The 19,073-nt window shown below is 48.4% G+C and overlaps 1 protein-coding gene across 1 annotated transcript in view; it reads left to right on the top strand.

Moving 5' to 3' along the window:
* Positions 1-19,073, top strand: part of LOC137439145 (astrotactin-2) — a 1,262,948-nt gene that overhangs the window by 1,162,275 nt on the left and 81,600 nt on the right. The window contains exon 18 of the mRNA XM_068134866.2: positions 14,685-14,818. Coding sequence (XP_067990967.2) covers positions 14,685-14,818 — 134 coding nt within the window. The remainder of the gene's footprint in view (positions 1-14,684; positions 14,819-19,073) is intronic.

The raw sequence follows: 19,073 nt of genomic DNA, 5'->3' as shown, positions 1-19,073 counted from the left end.
AGAAGCGAAGAGGAAGAGGACCTGGTGTAAGTGGTGACCAATATGGTCGTGCGTATGATGCGCCAGGGGATTTAAGAAGCTTGGGGGTCGAGATGGACCTGGGTGTTCGTGAGAGGCCGTTGGTGAAGTGTGCGACAGGTCTGGTGTGCGAAAAAAGAGGTGTGCGAGAAAGTCCGACTCTGGGGTGTGTGAGGAAAAAGTGCGTGCCAAGGAGTGAGGGTGCTGGCGAGAGTGAGTCGGTCGTAGCGTGTGTGCGAGGGAGCACATGGAAGCGCGGTGTGGTAAGTGTTACAGAGGGTGTAACGGGGGAGTGTGCGCGAGAAAGGTGTGTGACGGACAGGTGCATGGGGAAAGAGTGCGCTGTCAAAGGCAAGGAAGAATGCATGCCTGTGGTGAGTGTTACAGAGGGTGTAACGGGAGAGTGTGCGCGAGAAAGGTGTGTGACGGACAGGTGCATGAGGAAAGAGTGCGCTGTCAAGAGTAAGGGTGAGTGCGCTGTCAAGAATGGAGGTGAGAGTAGTGAGAGTGACAAGGAGAGTGAGGTGGTTGTGACAGGTGAGCGAGGATGTACACCTGGGATGGAAGGATGCACACCTGGAATGGTAGAGCGTGAGTGGGAATGCACGCTGGAGTTGGTGGTGAGGCACGTGGTTGGGTGTGCGAATGAGGGCACACCTGTGATTGTCACAGAGGAGGTGACAGAGGAGGGGGTGCGAAGAGGTGTGTTGGTGAGGTGTGCTACCAACGAATGTGTGCCAAAGTGTTCGGTGGTCAGGTGTGTGACCAAGGCTGTGAGTGGAATGGGTGTACCTGGGTGTGTAAGGAAAGGTAGCATGGGAACGGCTGGATGTGTGAGCAAGGAACGGGCTGTAGGGTGTAAGAATCCAGGTGAAGCATCGACGGTAACCAGGTTAGAGGTTAGGTCGACTTTTAGCCGAAGCGGGCCCTCGGTGCGTGCTGGGCCTCGCTTTGAACGGCCGCGTCCGTGCTCCACTAGGCGGAGCGGGCAGCCCGATAGAAAGGGTCGTCATGGCGACCACTTTTTGTTGAGGCAGTCCGGCAGGTCGAGATCGGGACATTGGATGGCTCCACGCCGAGATGGTGCGTGGGATCTCGGCCCGGGTAAGCCCCCGTCCCTGCACCGAGTGCCGGACGCATCCAGCCGCTGGCACAGAACAACCCGCATTCATGGCTTGGCTTTACGAAGCCGGGCTTTGGACAGGAATTGGCGCACCGAGAGGCAGTAGTGAGTAGACTGGGTGATGAGGTTAGTGTTTTGGCCCCAAAATTAGAGAAAAACAAAATTTGATGATTGGCAAAGGATTGGCAGTAGTGATTGGCAGATGATGGGTAGTGATTGGCAAATTTTTGATTTGTTGAAATTTGATGTGCAAAATTGGTAGTGAGAGACCCCCGATGGGGTGGGATGGCAAATCCACCATCCTTCCCAGGTGGGGCAAAGGAGCACTAGATTATGGGGTGTATGGCAGTGAAAACTAGCCCGGGTGGGTTAGGTTATATTGTAGGGATCTAGAAGAGATGACATTAGGTAACGTTAAGTTTAGTTAGTGACTGATACCTGTAGTGGGGACGCAGGTAGATTAGTGTGGATGATAATGACGTGGGAGCGCAATAGTTTAAAGGGACGACTGGGAAGCGCAAGTTTCAGAAGGGAGTAGTTAGCTGAGATGATGCCGTGTGTGTGAGAATTGAACAGGTGTGATTGCACAGGTGTGCAACTGGACAGGTGTGTGGAGCAGTGTATGAGTAGTGAGTGTTGTGGATCAGCGCGAATGCGCTTGGGGAGAGAAGGGTGCAGGTGGCACCAGGTGTGAGAGCACAGGTGTGCAGGTACAGGTGTGTGGAGAGAGTTGGAGTAAGTGGTACGGAGTGGTGTGCATGGTGCGAAGGTGTGGATGGGGGAAGAGTGGACCCCTTTCACGAGTACCCGGGGCGGGTAGTGTAAGTGTTAGGTAGAGGGTACAGGTAAATTGTGGTTGGATATTGGCATTTGTGGTGCGGTTGCAGAATGGTATTGTGAATGGGTGCATTAGTGTTGTGGAAATGGCTGGGCGTGTAGCCTGTTAGTGTGTGTAGTTGGTTGGGCACTCCACCACTGTGAGGATGTCGGCCAGGTGAGGCCGCAGGTGGGCTCTGGGAGCCGGTAGTTGTGAGTGGGTGCCTGAGGATCCCGGGTGTGGATCGGGCAGCCCAGTGCCAGAGAGGGCACCGAGTGGGGAGAGCGCCAGAGGGCCTTCCCCAGGTAGTTAGGTTAGGGTAAGGAGCAGGTAAGCTCGGAGGCAACTGCAGTGGTGGAGGTGTGCAGGTGGGTAGACCCACTGGGAGAGGTACACGCCACAGCCCAGAAATTGTGCGAGGGCACCGGGAGAGGAATCGGGGGAGTGAGACCCCAAATTGAAGAGCACCACAGTTTGGCCAATGGGAATTGGTTTTTAGAACCCATAGTGTAAGAGGGCCAATGGTTTGGCCGGAGAAAGACCCCGGGTAGTGTAAAGTTGTTAAAGTCATTTAGGAAATAGTTAGGATTGATGAACCTGTCGCACCATACGCAGCCACTTACCTGTGGTGATGATGATGACTCCACACCTGTGTTTTCTTTGTTTTGTTGCAGGAAATGAGATTGCTGTGGATTTGTGAGACGCATCACGACGTGGATGAGACATTGGGGTGATTCCATCTCTCCCTCCCTAGGAGGGACTGATGATGAATTGGTAATGGCAAATTATGATGTTCAGTTGGAGATGGCAAATTTTGATGAAAGTTGAAAATGGCAAATTTGATTGGTTAGGAGGGAGAGAAGACGAATTTGGTTTATGGGAGGAACGGGGAAGACAGTAGGGATGTTTGTTGATTTGTAAAGTAGATGTTTATGGGTAGTGTTGTGTTTTGTGGATACAGTAAGGGGTAAGGGAGGGGCCATGTAGGTTACCTGGTGGGGGGGGGGGAGCGTACGGTAGGAACGTACCTGTCTCACCTGGTTCCCATGTGCCCCCAGTGTGCATTACCTTACATTGCGTGCACTTTTGCGCCCTTACCACCTTACTCACTTGTCTGCTTCTTTTGTCTCCCACCTCCGAGGATCTGGCTTTGGGGTAGAGAGAGAGGAGAGAGAGGTGCTGGCTTCGCAGTTGTGGGCCTGCACTTTCGCTGCTTGCTGCTTGGATCGATACACCATATGGACCGCAATGTTTGTGGCCACCCACAATGGACCGCAGCTCTTTTGCGGCCAAGCACCACCTGTGGAAGGACCTATGGTCAACGTGGCACCTATGCCAAACAGGTGAACCACTAACAGTTGGCCCCCTGACGGCCACAATAAAGAAATGGACGCGGTTGGCGCCTTTCTTTATTTTTAAAAAGAAGTAAGAAGGCCAAGTGCACCACACGAAGGCAAGACCAGCGGCAGAACATCGGCCGGCTGCGACACCACACAATGATTCATAAACACTTTATTGGTGCACCGGATGGTGCTCACTGTGTGATGGGGTGGTGCTTGATGCTTGGAAGGGGTGCTCTGCACGTTATTAAAGGCCGTAGGCCACAGAGCACTCGTGGGTTGGTGTATCGATGCTAGCATGCGTGCTCTCTCTATGCATAACATCTGCATGTGTTCCTCCAAAAACAGGTCCTGGATCGTAGTGTAAATATCAGCGTAGTCTTGTGTAAATAATGCTCCCTACCGGCTGTATGTTTAGTTTGAGGATTCTTTCCGGATTCGGTTATCCTGTGGGTGTGTTTCTGTGAGGAGAAGGGTGCAACGTCGCAGGGGGACATATTTACTCATTTGTGAATATCTGTAAAACTGTCGCACTCAGGGTAGAGTTAATAGTAGAGGGAACTACATTGCGTGCCACACTAAAGTAGGTAAAAATTTATCGGGTCGGGACGCCCCGAGGGTAGAGAAGGGTGCAATGTTGCGAATATGGAATTTGGCCTCCATATCCGCTTGTAAATATTCCCCTATTTCCCCAATACTCCCCAACTATCCCCAATCCCCCATTCCCTAGTCCCATTGTCTGTAAACAACAATCAGTAGAGCCGACCTTCCCCTTCTTCCCCCGTTAAATGTCGTGCCCAGCTCCACCGCATCTCACGTAGACAACTTTCGGACATCTTGCTAGTTATTCTTAGTCTATGTCAGTTAAGGACTCCTTTCCATTAATTCTGACTCTTCGTTGCACCAGAATGTGATTATATGGCACCAGTAGTGAGTTTAGGACCTTTCCCATACCTCCTTCCATCTTCTTCCCCAAACAACAACAACAACAACAACTACAGCTACAACAACAACTACAACCACGGCGCGCGGGGGGAGTGTGCGTCCTCCCACCAGCTCGGTTAGCCGCCATGACCATGCGCTCCACGGGGTTACCACGAAGGGGCTGGCTGTCAGCTCCTCGTCAAGGGCGGAGCCTGGTAAACCCCCCGCACGCACCCAATGAGAAGCAACGTGCCGATTCCACGAGGCGGAGCTAACGAGCCGAGGGCGTGTCACTCCCCGCCGGATATACGAAGCGACTCACCGGATGTGAGGTCAGATGCGCCCCCAGCTTGAAGAAGAGCAAGTCACTACCTCCGAGCGCTGCGACCTCCCTGCATGCTGCATCTCTGGACCGGACCGAGTCGATTCTGTCCCTGAGCCCAGGTGCACCTGGAGCCATCGATCCTGCCTTTCCTAGCCATCAATCCCCGTGTGAGTCAGCCTTTTGTCCCGTTTATCTGTCGTCTGTTGGGGTTAAGATAAGATTGTGTCTAAGTGCTTGTCTTTCTATGCTGTACCTCTCGTCCCTGTAATCTGACCTTCCGAACGAATATAATCTCCTCCGGAGGTCTTGAGAACCGTATCCATGGTGTCGTGTCATTTTAATCCCAGCCGTGTGTCTTTTCCTTCATTGACCTAGCGTAGCGCGATTAGTCAACGTTCGGGTATAATCGGGTAACTTGTGCAGACGTGGTCATACCAAACGGCTCGGTAAATAACATCTAAGCCACGTCTGTAACAATATATATATATATATATATATACAGACTTGGCATTTAATATGGAATATTTTTTTGTGGGGGTGAACTTACTTTTCAAGATGACTTAGAACCAAAAGTTCATTGGAATTATGTTGAAATTATTCTAAATTTTGTTAATGTGACCTTTAAAAGAAACAAAAACCACATTTGACATTTTGAAGCAAATAAATTGATCCTTGAAAGTGATGTAAACTGATATCGAACTCAATTCACGGACAGTACTGTGTTAAACTTCTGTGCGTTTTCCAGAAGTATCTCTTTATTTTGGACATTAGCAAAAAAATTTTTTAACCAAAACAAAAGTTAAATTACGACTGGGATTACGGACAGTAAAATTACAGTTCAGTACTTCGTGTAACCCCCACGAGCATTCAGGAGAGCACGTACACGTTGAGGCATGCTGTTCACGAGATTTGCCAAGGTTTGGACAAGAATCGCTTGCCATGCAGTTACAATACCTTGCCGCAATTCACGCACAGAGGCAGGCTGCTGTTCCAAGTTGTCGATTTGACGCGTTAATTCTGCCACAAGTTCTCTATCGGATTCATATCCGGGGTCATGGGCAGGCCACTCCATATGCTCTACACCACGGTCAGCAAGAAAGTGTTGGATCACGCGAGCATGATGAGGCCATGCATTGTCATCTTGGAAGACAAAGTTTCCTCGAAAGGCTGCACGAACAATGGAAGCAATGTTTCTTCCAGAATGGCCCTGTGCTTGAACTGGTTCAGGTTTCCATTCAGAACAACCAGGTCAGTTTTGCCCCCTGCATGAAAAGCAGCCCAAACGGTCACCCCACCACCTCCAGCTTGGACTCTTGACACTGTACAATCTTCGTTGTAGGCTTCATGCACTTGTCTGTGCACTCGGATGCGGCCATCTTGACGATCGACCAGAAATCTAGACTCGTCACTGAAGATCACGTGATTCCCATGTCCAGGCTGCCATTGACGGTGCTCTCTGGCCCACTGCAATCGGCGCTGGCGGTGTTGTCTGGTCAGACGTGGCTTTCTCAGGGGACGCCTGGCACGATAGCCTGCTTGAACCAGTCGTTGGTCGACTAGCCTTCTGGATGCAGGCACATTTGTCAGTTGCTGCCACTCAGCCCTAAGCCAATTAGCTGACTTGGTACGGCCATTGCGGACTAACCGGTGCAGCTGGCGATCATCCCTCCTTGTGGTTCTGCGGAGACGTCCTGGCCTCGGTATTGGAGTAGGGACACCCCTCTGAGCATTTCGTTTCAGGATCTTTGACACCTGACCTTGAGTGATGCCATACTGCCAAGCAATAGCACGCTGTTTCATGCCGGAATTTCGTAAAGCCACCACTAAATGACAACAGCATTGTCGAGTTGACGGACCATCTCCAGGGGAAGCGGCAATTACTTTTGTAGACGTGCAGCAGTTGTTTTCCACAAATACAGAACGCAACAAACCCTTATATACCCGATTGTGAAGCCAATCGTCAAATGTACCTGTCCGTACATTTTGTCACACCACCTGTGATATAATCCTGTTGTTGACTTCTTGATGCGACAGACAATCAGTGACATGGTTCTTTTTAACAAAGAAATCACCGAAGCATAAAAGAAACTCACCAGATTGATATACCGACTTCAGAAATTAAACCCAAGTCAAGAAAAAGAAAATATTCCATATTAAATGCCAAGTCTGTATATATATATATATATATATATATATATATAATTATATATATATATATATATATATATATATATATATATATATATATATATATATATTGTCGTGTGACTACCCTTGGTAAACACCGTAGGGTAGGACGGAGGACCAAACCAGCTTTAACACTCCGAGGCGTTCAGTAAAAAATATGGCAGAGCATATGTGTGCGGGCAAGTGGGAGAGGAGAGAAGAAATCGAAGAGCTTACCTTCGTTAGTCCCACCGGCAGTCCTCCAACCTGCAATAAATAAACTCAAACGAGGCGAATTTAAATGTACAAAAATGCCGCGGCTTTATTAATGAGATGCCGGTTACAAAGAACAAAACACGATAAAACTAAAACTAGATTCTTAAATGGGACGTCGCCACAAACAGACCCAAAGACAGACGATGAAATGGAAAGATAATTGAAAATAAATATGTGGCTGTGTGCACTTAACTCTCTTAACTCACTAACTAACTCACTTAACTCTCCGAAATCTCGGCAGGATCATCCAGGTCCCCCCCCCCCCCCTGCCCCGAGCGCGCAGTCCGGATGCGGCTTTGGTGTTGGCAGGAAAAAGGCCTCTCGATGCCCTCGTTCACTAGCTGCGCTTGCTGGTGCGAAACAGGCCTTACGTGTGAAGCGAAAGGCAGGTGTGCAGCCCGCTCTTCCCACGCTGTGCTCGTCCACCCGGTTCCTCTGCATGGAGAACTGCAGTTCACGGGCCACGGCTCTGGTGTTGGCGGGAAATGCGCTCGCTCACAGCCGCTGCTAGGCGTCACCGCGCATCCATTCACTCCTGGTCTCGTCACGTTGCAGCGAGTAAGCAATGCTCGTTCGCACTTGGAAAACTGCAGCTCTTCCTCCTCACAACCACCAGCAAAATGTCCCAACGCGGCCGCTCATGACGGCGTCCAAATCAGAAGGGGCAAGAGCGGCAACAACGACCCTTCACTATTGGTGTTCAGAATGAGAAGAGGAAAAATGTCCGCCGCTCCAACTCTTTTTACACGCGGCTCTGACGTCATCCATCCTGCTTTACCAATCAGTGTGTGCCACATATTTGTAGTCCATCTCTGCTCCTATCAGCAAGTTCCATCTTACCCCGGGCATGTGCCAATAAATCCCGCCCAATCATTGCTCCTCGGGGCGTGGCCTCACGGATCTTTCGTCCTGTGTGGTTCCAAAGTCTGGGTAATCCACGGTACGGCTTCATCTGGGTTTCCGGTGGTTTTATTAATTAGTGGTGTAGTTATTGGGGGATTGTTGGCTAGTGTCTTGTGTGGTGTCATAAGGAACAAAGGAATAGATTACAGAGGTATTGACACACAGGGGATTAACTAACATAATCCCTAAACTAATTAACATGACCCCACTCCTCTGATGGGGACAAAGATACACTTACACGACGGTCTGGTCTAAACAAGAACTAATTACATGGTGGTTATTCTTCTTCATCGTGACATACGGAGCATGCTAATTTATGCAAATCTACCTGGTACTAAGGTAATCATTGTCTAGCCCCTACAAACGTAACAATATATATATATACATGTGTATATATATATAATATATATCTATATATATATATATATATATATATATATATATATATGTTTATGTATTTGTATGTGGGTGTCTTCTGATATGCGGGTGTCTTCTGATACCTCAGGGAGATGGATTCCCCTGCCTTGTATTACGGATTCGTCACTTCCGTCTTTGTGGTTTTCATCGACTTGAAAGCATTTTTAGTTTCATGTACTATTATTGTTACGGTTTCAGTGTGAAATGGAGATAACTGTCTTCAAAGGTAAAAATAGTCTCATAAGAAACACGAAATGGGTGAAGGAGAAACCGGAAGAAGAAGAAGAAGAGGTGGGCGTGAGGATTGAGTGAGATTGGGGAAGAAAGGCCTATCTGCTTCGTGGTGTCGAGCAGACCTTGTGGACATTGTTTGCGAGCGAATATTGGTTTCCCGGGAAAGGGATTCCCGTGACAGTGTCGTTATTGCTGTTGCAAATAAACCTGCATGGCGGGTTTTGGTTTCAAGAGTGAATCATCGTTGGAGCGCAAGCTGATGCCTCCATTATCGGCCGGTCCGCCATTTCACCTCGCACAAGCCCTTCGCCTGGTTCCACACGCGTGTTGTGGATTTTCCCCGGAGCGATCTCCGCTTGGGAACTGCTGATCATTCATGTCAGCTTCATTGTCTGGTGAACAGAAGGTGTGAATTCCCAGTCACCTTTTTGGTGAAGTATTACCGGACCGACGTCGGCCCAACCTCACACCAAGCGGCTCTTCTGCAGTGTCGACTGTCAGCCGTCCTGGGTTCAGGTTTCAGTACGACCTTTTCTTGTGATCACCGGAGCGGGGATCGACTTTGGCCTGGTGTCGTGACACAGTTACTTTGGGGATTGTTACAGTTCGCTCACGTTGGAGTACTGTGAGTTATTGATTAAGGAAATATTGGTGGTACCATCATAGGAATTGTATGGTGTTTGCTGTGCAAGTGAGAGTTTCCTTGTACTTGCGTTACGTGTTATTATTGTGTGAGTTTGAATACAATACTTGATGTTTGTATCAATTGATTGGTGTGGTTCTACCATTGGTCATTGGGACACACACATAATAGCACATCTTTCTGCCGTGACTCCTTTCGGGGCTTGGAGGTACACCATGACCAGGGTTTGGGGAGGAGCACGTAAAAGAAATTTGGGGCTCGTCCAGGATTGAATTCCCTAACATTCCCAAAATTCCCAAATTTGGAATTTTCTAACTTTCCCAAATTTGCATTTCTGATAATTTGGAATTTTTTTGTGTGAAGGTTAACAGGTGCTAACTAATAGTCACAATGGTGTTTGAAGTAGAAAAGTTTGCGACGTCCCCTAACGAGGCACAGTTCCAGGCGTTAAAAAGATCGGAACTTATGATATTGGCCAAATACTATAACTTGGAGGTCCGAGTTAGTATGAAGAAAGCAGAGATTCAGACATTGGTGGTGGAATCTCTCATGGGACAAGGAACATGGGGAGAGGTATCCTTGGATTGGTTACCAGAGGAACAAGGAAATATAGAGCTCCAGAAAATGGAGATGCAACTGCAGAGCCAGGAAAGGTTAAAAGAGTTGGAATGGGAAGCAGAAAAGGAAAAAGCAGAGGAAAGGAGAGCCGAAACGGAGTTAAAGGACCGGGACATGGAGTATCAGAGGGAACTTAAACTCAAGGAGCTGGAATTACTGGGGGAACGGAGGGAAGTAGTGTCCATGCCGGCTCATTCGACAACCGGTAAGAACTCTTGGGATGTTGGTAAGCAGGTGAGGCTGGTTCCACCCGTCAATGAAAAGGAGGTAGCCAAGCTCTTTTTACACTTTGAGAAGGTGGCTCAAATGTTAAAATGGCCTGTGTCATGGACTATGTTAGTACAAAGTGTTCAGGTGGGTAAAGCTCAAGATATCTATTCGGCTTTATCGATTGACCAATGTGACAGAATTTTGGTACATTTTTTCTGGCCAGGATTGCGACGTGATGTGGCAGAGTTCTTCTGTAAATCTTGCCATTCTTGCCAGCTGGTGGGAAAACCTAATCAGAAAGTCCCTTCTGCACCTTTAAAACCAATTCCAGCTTTTGAAGAGCCATTCAGCCGAGTCATTATTGACTGTGTTGGCCCTTTATCCAAAACTAAGGCTGGACATCAGTATCTACTGACCATCATGTGCGCTCCCACTCGGTTCCCAGAAGCGGTGTCTCTTAGGAAAATTATTGCAGCAATTATTGCAAAGGCCTTGATTAAATTTTTCACTCTGGTTGGCCTACCGAAGGTCATCCAGTCTGATCAGGGTTCCAATTTCATGCCAACGCTTGTTCAGCAAGTGGTACAACTGTTGGGAGTGGAGCAAGTAAGGTCAAGTACTTACCGTCCCGAGAGCCAAGGGGCATTGGAAAGGTTTCACCAGACATTGAAGAATATGATCAGAACGTACTGTTTTGAATGTGACAAGGATTGGGATGAAGGAATTCCCTTATTGCTGTTTGCTACGAGGGAATCTGTTCAGGAGTCATTGGGATTCAGTCCTTTTGAACTTGTGTTTGGACACGCAGTGCGAGGACCGTTGAAATTGGTGAAAGAACAGTGGCTACAGGAGGAGTCGCAGTCAACAGTGGTGGAGTATGTGTCAACGGTTAGGCACAGATTGGCTAAGGCTTGTGAAGTTGCGAGAGGAAACTTGAAAGTGACACAGGATAAAATGAAAGTGAGACATGACAAGAAATCTCAGATAAGAAATTTCAGTCCTGAGGACCGGGTGATAGTGTTGCTTCCTGTTCCAGGTCAGCCACTACAGGCTAGGTATTTTGGTCCCTATGCAATCGAAAGTAGGGTTAATGAAACAGATTATGTGGTGACAACTCCCGACCGACGGAAAAAGCGGCAGCTGGGTCATGTCAACCGACTGAAGAAATATTATGAGAGGAAGCCTGTGAAAAAAATGGTTCCTGTCTCACCTATCATGCCGGTAGTCGGGGTGCAAGAGAATCCAGAGTTAAAAGTCTTCACTGATCACAACCCCCATAACCTTCATTCAAAAATTGAAAAATAAAAATCAGAGGTTGATGAGATGGAGTTTGTCTTTGCAGGAGTTCAACTTGGAAATTGAGCATGTAAAGGGCAGGGACAATGTCGTTGCTGATGCTTTATCCAGATTGAACTAACTTTGAAAATTCCTGTAGGTTGTTTGGAAGTTTTGTTGCTTTCTTCTGGGGAATATAAGTTATTGTTGCTCACGTGAGTTGATCCGCCATAGGTTGATTGGTAGTTTTTGGGTGTGAGTTCTACTTTTGTTTGTTAAAGAGTGTTTTTGCATGAAAAGAAAGTTTTCACTATGTTCAAACTTTCTTTCTTGAGGGTGGGGAGTGCTACGGATTCGTCACTTCCGTCTTTGTGGTTTTCATCTACTTGAAGCATTTTTAGTTTCATGTACTATTATTGTTACTGTTTCAGTGTGAAATGGAGATAACTGTCTTCAAAGGTAAAAATAGTCTCAGAAGAAACACGAAATGGATGAAGGAGAAACCGGAAGAAGAAGAAGAGGCGGGCGCGAGGATCGAGTGAGATTGGGGAGGAAAGGCCTATCTGCTTTGTGGTGTCGAGCAGACCTTGTGGACATAGGTTGCGAGCGAATATTGGTTTCCCGGGAAAGGGATTCCCGTGACAGTGTCGTTATTGCTGTTGCAAATAAACCTGCGTGATGGGTTTTGGTTTCGAGAGTGAATCATCATTGGAGTGCGAGCTGACGCCTCCATTGTCGGCCGGTCCGCCATTTCACCTCACACAAGCCCTTCGCCTGGTTCCACACGCGTGTCGTGGATTTTCCCCGGAGCGATCTCCGCTTGGGAACCGCTGATCGTTCATGTCAGCTTCATTGTCTGGTGAACGGAAGGTGTGAATTCCCAGTCGCCTTTTTGGTGAACTATTACCGGATCGACGTCGGCCCGACCTCTCACCAAGTGGCTCTTCTGCAGCGTCGACTGTCGACCGACCTGGGTTCAGGTCTCAGTACGACCTTTTCTTGTGATCACCGGAGCGGGATCGACTTTGGCCTGGTGTCGTGACACAGTGACTTTGGGGAATGTTACAGTTCGCTCAAGTTGGAGTACTGTGAGTTATTGATTCAGGAATATATTGGTGGTACCATCATAGGAATTGTATGGTATTTGCTGTGCAAGTGAGAGTTTCCTTGTACTTGCGTTAAGTGTTATTATTGTGCGAGTTTGAATACAATACTTGGTTTTTGTATCAATTGATTGGTGTGGTTCTACAATTGGTCATTGGGACACACACATAAGAGCATATCTTTCTGCCGTGACTCCTTTCGGGGCTTGGAGGTACACCGTGACCGGGGTTTGAGGAGGAGCACGTAACACTTGCATAACTCCAGGTCACCTGTGGGCAAGGTGTAGCACCTGTCAGGCCCGTTACCAGGGTAACGGTCCGCAGCCATGCATTTTTTTTTTTTTGTATACAACATCGAGGCTCGTGTAAGAGTTAACATTAATCACAACAAAAAAACGGACACATAAAACATATAATAAAGGGAGCGGGAGACAAGATGGGGAGAGAGAGGGAAGCACACAAGTACAACAGCAGAGAACAGGGACATCGGGAGATCTGTGGGAGGGAGAGGGCTTGGGGGGGTGGAGGCATGGGAGGGTGGGTGGGGGGGGGGGGGGAGAGGTATAAAACACATGGACACTGCAAGGACTTCCAGGAAAGAAGTCTGTATTTCAGAAAAGTGGATCTAGGGTGAATTAACGGGGGTAGAAAATGTCAAGATTTTGGATGGGGGAAGATAAGAGATGGTGGTGAACAGCTGTTTTAAATAACTGGAGGGAGGAGAGGGATTGAAGAGTGTGAGGGAGTTTGTTCCAGAGGCGGGAATAAAGTGGAATGAAAGAGTGAAGGTGAGCAGAGAGTCTTGATTTTGGCAGTTTCACCAGAAGAGGGTTGCTGGCAGATCTTGTGCGTCCTGCAGGAAGATTTGGGGGGCAGAGCACAGATAGAGCTGGGGGAGCAAGGCCGGAGAGGAGTCGGTAAATGACAGAAAGACCACCAACCTGCCTGCGGTGAGCGAGAGAAAAGCCCTCAGAATCAGCTTAATCGTGGGAGATTCCAATAATTCTGAAAGCTTTGGTTTCAACAGCGTGAAGCCGAGCTCGGTGTGAGGCAGGAGCACACCAGCCCAGAGTGGAGAGCAGTATTTCATTGAGCTGTGGATGAAAGCCTTGTATGTGGTGCGGAGCTCAGGTGTGCCAAGGAAGGACTTCGCAAGACGGAGGATGCCCAGCCGGCGACTGGCTTTGGAGGCCAGCTTGGAAATGTGGTTTTCCCAAGAAAGATCATGGCAGATAGTCAGACCCAAAAGCTTGAGTGACAGAACTTCTTGGAGAGGATTGTTGAAAAGGTAGATGGGAGGGTTGTCCAGTCGGTCTTTTTGGAGAGACATAGTAAGAGTGTGAGATTTGTCAGGATTGAAAGACATGTTCCACTTGTTTGACCAGTCTGTGATTATGTCCAGGTCTGCAGAAAGTGAGGAGGCTGCAGAATGCCGATCTGAGGGATGAGGAATGGAGCGGCAGAGAGTGGAGTCATCAGCAAAGAGATAGAGAGGATTTTCCAGAGTCGGAGAGATCATTGATGGAGACCAGAAAAAGCACAGGGCCCAGAACACTGCCTTGGGGAACTCCAGCCTGAACAGGAAGAGGAGATGAGAGAAAACCATTCAGGGCCACACGTTGACTACGACCAGAGAGGAAGTCCGCCAGCCATGCGTGGAGATTTCCATGGATACCAAAGGAGGAGAGTTTGGTGAGCAGAGCGGGGTGCCAGACCGTGTCAAAGGGACCTGATATGTCAAGGGAGACAGCTCTAATTTCCTGTTTGGCATTGAGGACCTCCATCCATTGTTCAGATGGGGTAGGGAAGCAGCATGTCCAGAGTAGAGGGACCTGGTCTGAAACCAAATTGATGATTGTTGAAATGGTTCAAATGGCAGATGGCTCTGCACATCTGGTGGATGAGAGTCTGGGCAACAGCAGGGTGGAAGAGGGTAATTTCCCCAACGGCCAGCAGAGGGAAGGAGAGGATTGGCGACCCCCGTCTATACCACACACTTACCCATGTGTACCAGCCATAGAAAGGCCATATGATGGCAAACGCCATCATTGCCCGAGGAGACTCGACATGATTAACATACTATATACATATATATGAGTGAGTCACTCTCAATAAATAAAAATAAGCATTCACTGCACAGTGGACCACTTCATGATGTGAACTGTTTTGTGTAAAATGTACCGGATGTCAAAATCAGTTGTGTGCATTGGACATTGTGTTTTTGGATTTACAAGGTGCACTGTGTACAGGATAAGTCATACCAGTTTGTTTTTGTTTCCGCATCTCGCACAGCTGTGCCGAAGGGCACTTCTCAGTACCACGTGGTGTTCTGGAAAAGGCGATGTTGTGGATAACTGGTGTCGTTGTGACGTCGATGCGTTTGACTCCAATGGCCTACCTGGCTGTGCTCCACTCCCTCTCCCCAGGTAACACCTGTTTAAAATACAACTACTGATGTGTCATTCCTGTATCATTTCGATGAATAATCTTTCCTTTGAGGTTGTTGATAAAAAATGTTTGCAATAGTATTGGGAAGAGATAGCGCACATGTGACCAACAGTTCATTTTAGGTTCATTGCTTTACAGAAAAGGTGTGGCAGTGAACAATGAAGGGCACATAGTCTCATATCTATCTCTCCATGTTATGACGTCATCAAGATGGTCCCAAAATTTGGCAATTTCTGGTCCGCTTGTGTTCCCAATCTGTATCAAATTTTTCTTTTGCTAATATTTATCAGTTAGGCTCGAAAATTCAAACTCGATCTGCATTTGTCCAAGATGGAAAAGCTTCCCGTACTTCCATGCCCACGAAAACAACAATATGATAATCATAATGGGGAAATTTTGTGTGACGTCATCAAGATGACCTCACCTGGGCAATGCTCTTTTGGTTGGCACATTGTCAATGCAAATCTAGAAAAACTGCTCGACCCCTGGCAACAAAAGAACCCACAAATATCCTTACATCACCTTCTCAAAAAGACAATTGCCCATTTAATTTCGGGTGAATGTTTCTGATGACGCCATCACTTTAACAAAAAATGTTTTTTTCCCGGCAACAAGCTAAATCTGGTCAATAACATTTTTTTTTTTTTTTTTTTTTTTTTTTTTGTATACAAGGTCGAGGCTCGTGAAAGAGCGAACATTAATCACACAGAAAGACAAACCGACACATAAAACATATAACATAGGGAGCGGTAGACAAGATGGGGAGAGAGGGGGAAGGACACAAACACAACATTTGAGAGCAGGGACCGAGAGACATGGAGACATCGAGAGATCTGAGAGAGGGCGAGGGCTTTGGGGGGGGGGGGGGGCGTGGGAAGGGGGCGGTGGGAGAGGTATAAAACATATGGACACTGCCAGGACTTCCAGGAAAGAAGTTGGAATTTCAAACAAGGTGGATCTGGGGTGAATTAGCGGGGGTAGAAAAGATCAAGGTTTTGGATGGGGGAAGATAAGAGATGGTGGTGAACAGCTGTTTTAAAGACCTGGAGGGAGGAGTGGGATTGAAGGGAGTGAGGGAGTTTGTTCCAGAGGCGGGAGAAAAGAGGAATGAAAGAGTGAAGGTGAGCAGAGAGCCGAGATTTCGGCAGTTTAACCATCAGAGGGTTGCTGGCAGATCTTGTGCGACCTGTAGGAATATTTGGGGGACAGAGCACAGAGAGAGCTGGGGGTGCAAGGCCGGAGAGGAGTCGGTAGAAGACAGAAAGACCACCTACCTGCCTGCGGTGAGTGAGTGAAAGGCCCTCAGAGATAGCTTCATCGCGGGAGATTCCAATAATTCTGAAAGCTTTGGTTTCAACAGCGTGAAGCCGAGCTAGGTGTGAGGCAGGAGCACCGGCCCATAGGGGAGAACAGTATTCCATTGAGCTGCGGATGAAAGCCTTGTATGTGGTGAGGAGCTCAGGTGTGCCGAGGAAGGACTTCGCACGACGGAGGATGCCCAGTCGGCGACTGGCTTTGGAGGCCAGCTTGGAAATGTGGTTTTCCCAAGAAAGATCATGGCAGATAGTGAGACCCAAAATCTTGAGCGACAGAACTTCTTGGAGAGGATTGTTGAGAAAGTAGATGGGAGGGTTGTCCAGTCGATCTTTTCGGAGAGACATAGTAAGAGTGTGAGATTTGTCAGGATTGAAAGACATGTTCCACTTGTTTGACCAGTCTGTGATTTTGTCCAGGTCTTCAGACAGTGAGGAGGCAGCAGACTGCCGATCTGAGGGAAGAGGAATGGAGCGGCAGAGAGTGGAGTCATCAGCAAAGAGATAGAGAGGATTTTCGAGAGAGTCAGAGAGATCATTGATGAAGACCAGAAAAAGCACGGGGCCCAGAACACTGCCTTGGGGAACTCCAGCCTGAACAGGAAGAGGAGATGAGAGAAACCCATTCAGGGCCACACGTTGACGACGACTAGAGAGGAAGTCCGCCAGCCATGCGTGGAGATTTCCATGGATACCAAAGGAGGAGAGTTTGGTGAGCAGAGCGGGGTGCCAGACCGTGTCGAAGGCACGTGATATGTCGAGGGAGACAGCTCTAATTTCCTGTTTGGCATTGAGGACCTCCATCCATTGTTGAGACAGCAGAAGCAGCATGTCCAGAGTAGAGTGACCTGGTCTGAAACCAAATTGATGATCAGAGATCAAGCCATTGGAGAAGAGGAAAGATTTCATATCCGAAGCAATGATGGATTCCATGACTTTGCTGATAATTGGGAGAAGGCTGATTGGTCTGTAGTTGCTAGGATCTGTTTTTGCACCTTTTTTGTGCAAAGCGGTGATGTTGGCTGATTTCCAAGCAGATGGCAGTTGACCTTGAGCAAAAGAGAGGGTGAAGAGAACAGAGAGAGGGTGAGATAGAGCAGCAGAGCAGGATTTTAGGACCCGTGGGCTGATGCCGTCGGGTCCAGTTGCAGAATCAGAGTCGAGGGTTGACAGAAACTTTTCCACCTTGTCAGGAGGAAAGGACACGGAGTCCAGGAGCAGCAGGGTACGACTGGGTATGGTGGGTACAGAGAGGGATGGGTTTGGGACACAAGATTTAGAGGCAAACACAGAGTTGAGGCATTCAGCTTTTTCACGTGCGGAGTCAGCTGTGTAGCCGTTTGAGGTAAGGGAGGGGATGGAGGGGGAACAAACACCAGAAACGGATTTGACCAGACGCCACCAGGATTTGGAAGAGGGAGACAGATAAGAGAGTTCGGTCTTGAGAACGGAGAGATATTGTTTCCTGGCTCTCCTGAGGGTGGACACACACTTGTTTCGGGCTTTGTGAAAGGAAATGAGATTTCCTTCCGTTGGATTTGCTTTCCAGGAGACGAAGGCAAGTTGTTTCTGGGCAACAGCCTCACCACAAGATTCCGTGTACCATGGACGGGAGGAAGGGTAAGACAACTGAAGACGAGATGGGATAAATCTGTGCATGAGAGAGAGCAATTTACTTTGGAAGAATTCCCAGGATGAGTTGATGTCAGAGGTGGTAGAAATGGGAGACCAGTCCAGATGATTGATGGCTGCTTGAAGACCGTGCCAGTTGGCCTGAGTGAAATGCCAGACTCGTCGACGCTGAGCAGGCTCCCTGAGGATGGTCAGAGAGATGTCCACTTTAACAAGGACATGATCAGATGATCCGATCGGAGCAGAAGAAGAGCAGCAGACATTTTCAGGGAAGTTAGTCATAACCAAGTCCAGAAGAGAAGATGTTCCGTTGACTGAGATCCGGGTCGGGAAATTGACAGATTGTGTCAGTCCCAGTGAGTCGCAGAAGTCCTTTGCTGAGGAGCCATGGCTGGTGAGAGAGGTACCCACACCCAGCCAACTGGCATGATGACAGTTGAAATCACCACATATGAGGAAGAGAGAGTTGGGATGAGTAGATAGAAGTTGGTCCATATCATCAGACAGCGAGATGTAGATGGAGTCATCACTGTTTGGTGGACGGTACAACACACATATGAACAAGAGGTGGGAGCGAAGGGGAAGCCGTAGCCAGAGGTATTCCTGGGGGTGAGGTGGAGAGAGTGCAGTGCAGGGCGAGTGAGGAAGAGAGTTTTTGATAAAGATAGCAACCCCGCCTCCAGGACGAGGCTCAGGTCTATCATACCGGAGGAGGGAGTAGCCCGGGAGAGATACTATGGAATCAGAGACATCATAAAGGAGGAAAGTTTCTGTTCAGCAGATCACGTCTGGTTTGACAGAAGCAACCTGTATGGAGAGATCAGTTAAGTTTGAACGAAGGCCCCGGATGTTTGAGGTCCATACCGTTAATGAAGAGGAAGGGGGAGCATCAGATACAGAACAGGGGGGAGGAGGGGTAGGGTAAGATGTGGAAGAGGTGGAAGAGGTAGGGAGAGCTGTTGAAGGTGTGTCAGAGATTTCAGAATAGCTCGGAGAAAGGGAAGGATGGGGCGGACAAAAGGTTTGATGGTGATTGGGTGAGCCACAATGAGGTGTTATTTGAGGAGGGGGAAGAGCGAGGCAGAAGGTTGGGGGAGATGGAGGTGAGAGTTTGAAGGGGGAAGAAGCGGGGAGGACGCTTTGAGGAGGGGGAGTGAGAGGGGGGAAATTGAGAAGCAATGAGGGTGGGGAGATTTGAAGGGGAGGGGTGAGGGGGAAGTTTGGGAGGGAAGGGGCAAGGGGAGGGATTTGAAAGGGATGGGATATGGGGGAGATTTGGAGGGGAGGG

The sequence above is a fragment of the Myxine glutinosa genome, chromosome 13, assembly GCF_964187855.1.
Source record: "Myxine glutinosa chromosome 13, kmMyxGlut1.1, whole genome shotgun sequence".
Lineage (NCBI taxonomy): Eukaryota > Metazoa > Chordata > Myxini > Myxiniformes > Myxinidae > Myxine > Myxine glutinosa.
The sequence above is the reverse complement of the archived record's forward strand: the minus strand, read 5'-3'. Positions and strand labels throughout refer to the sequence as shown.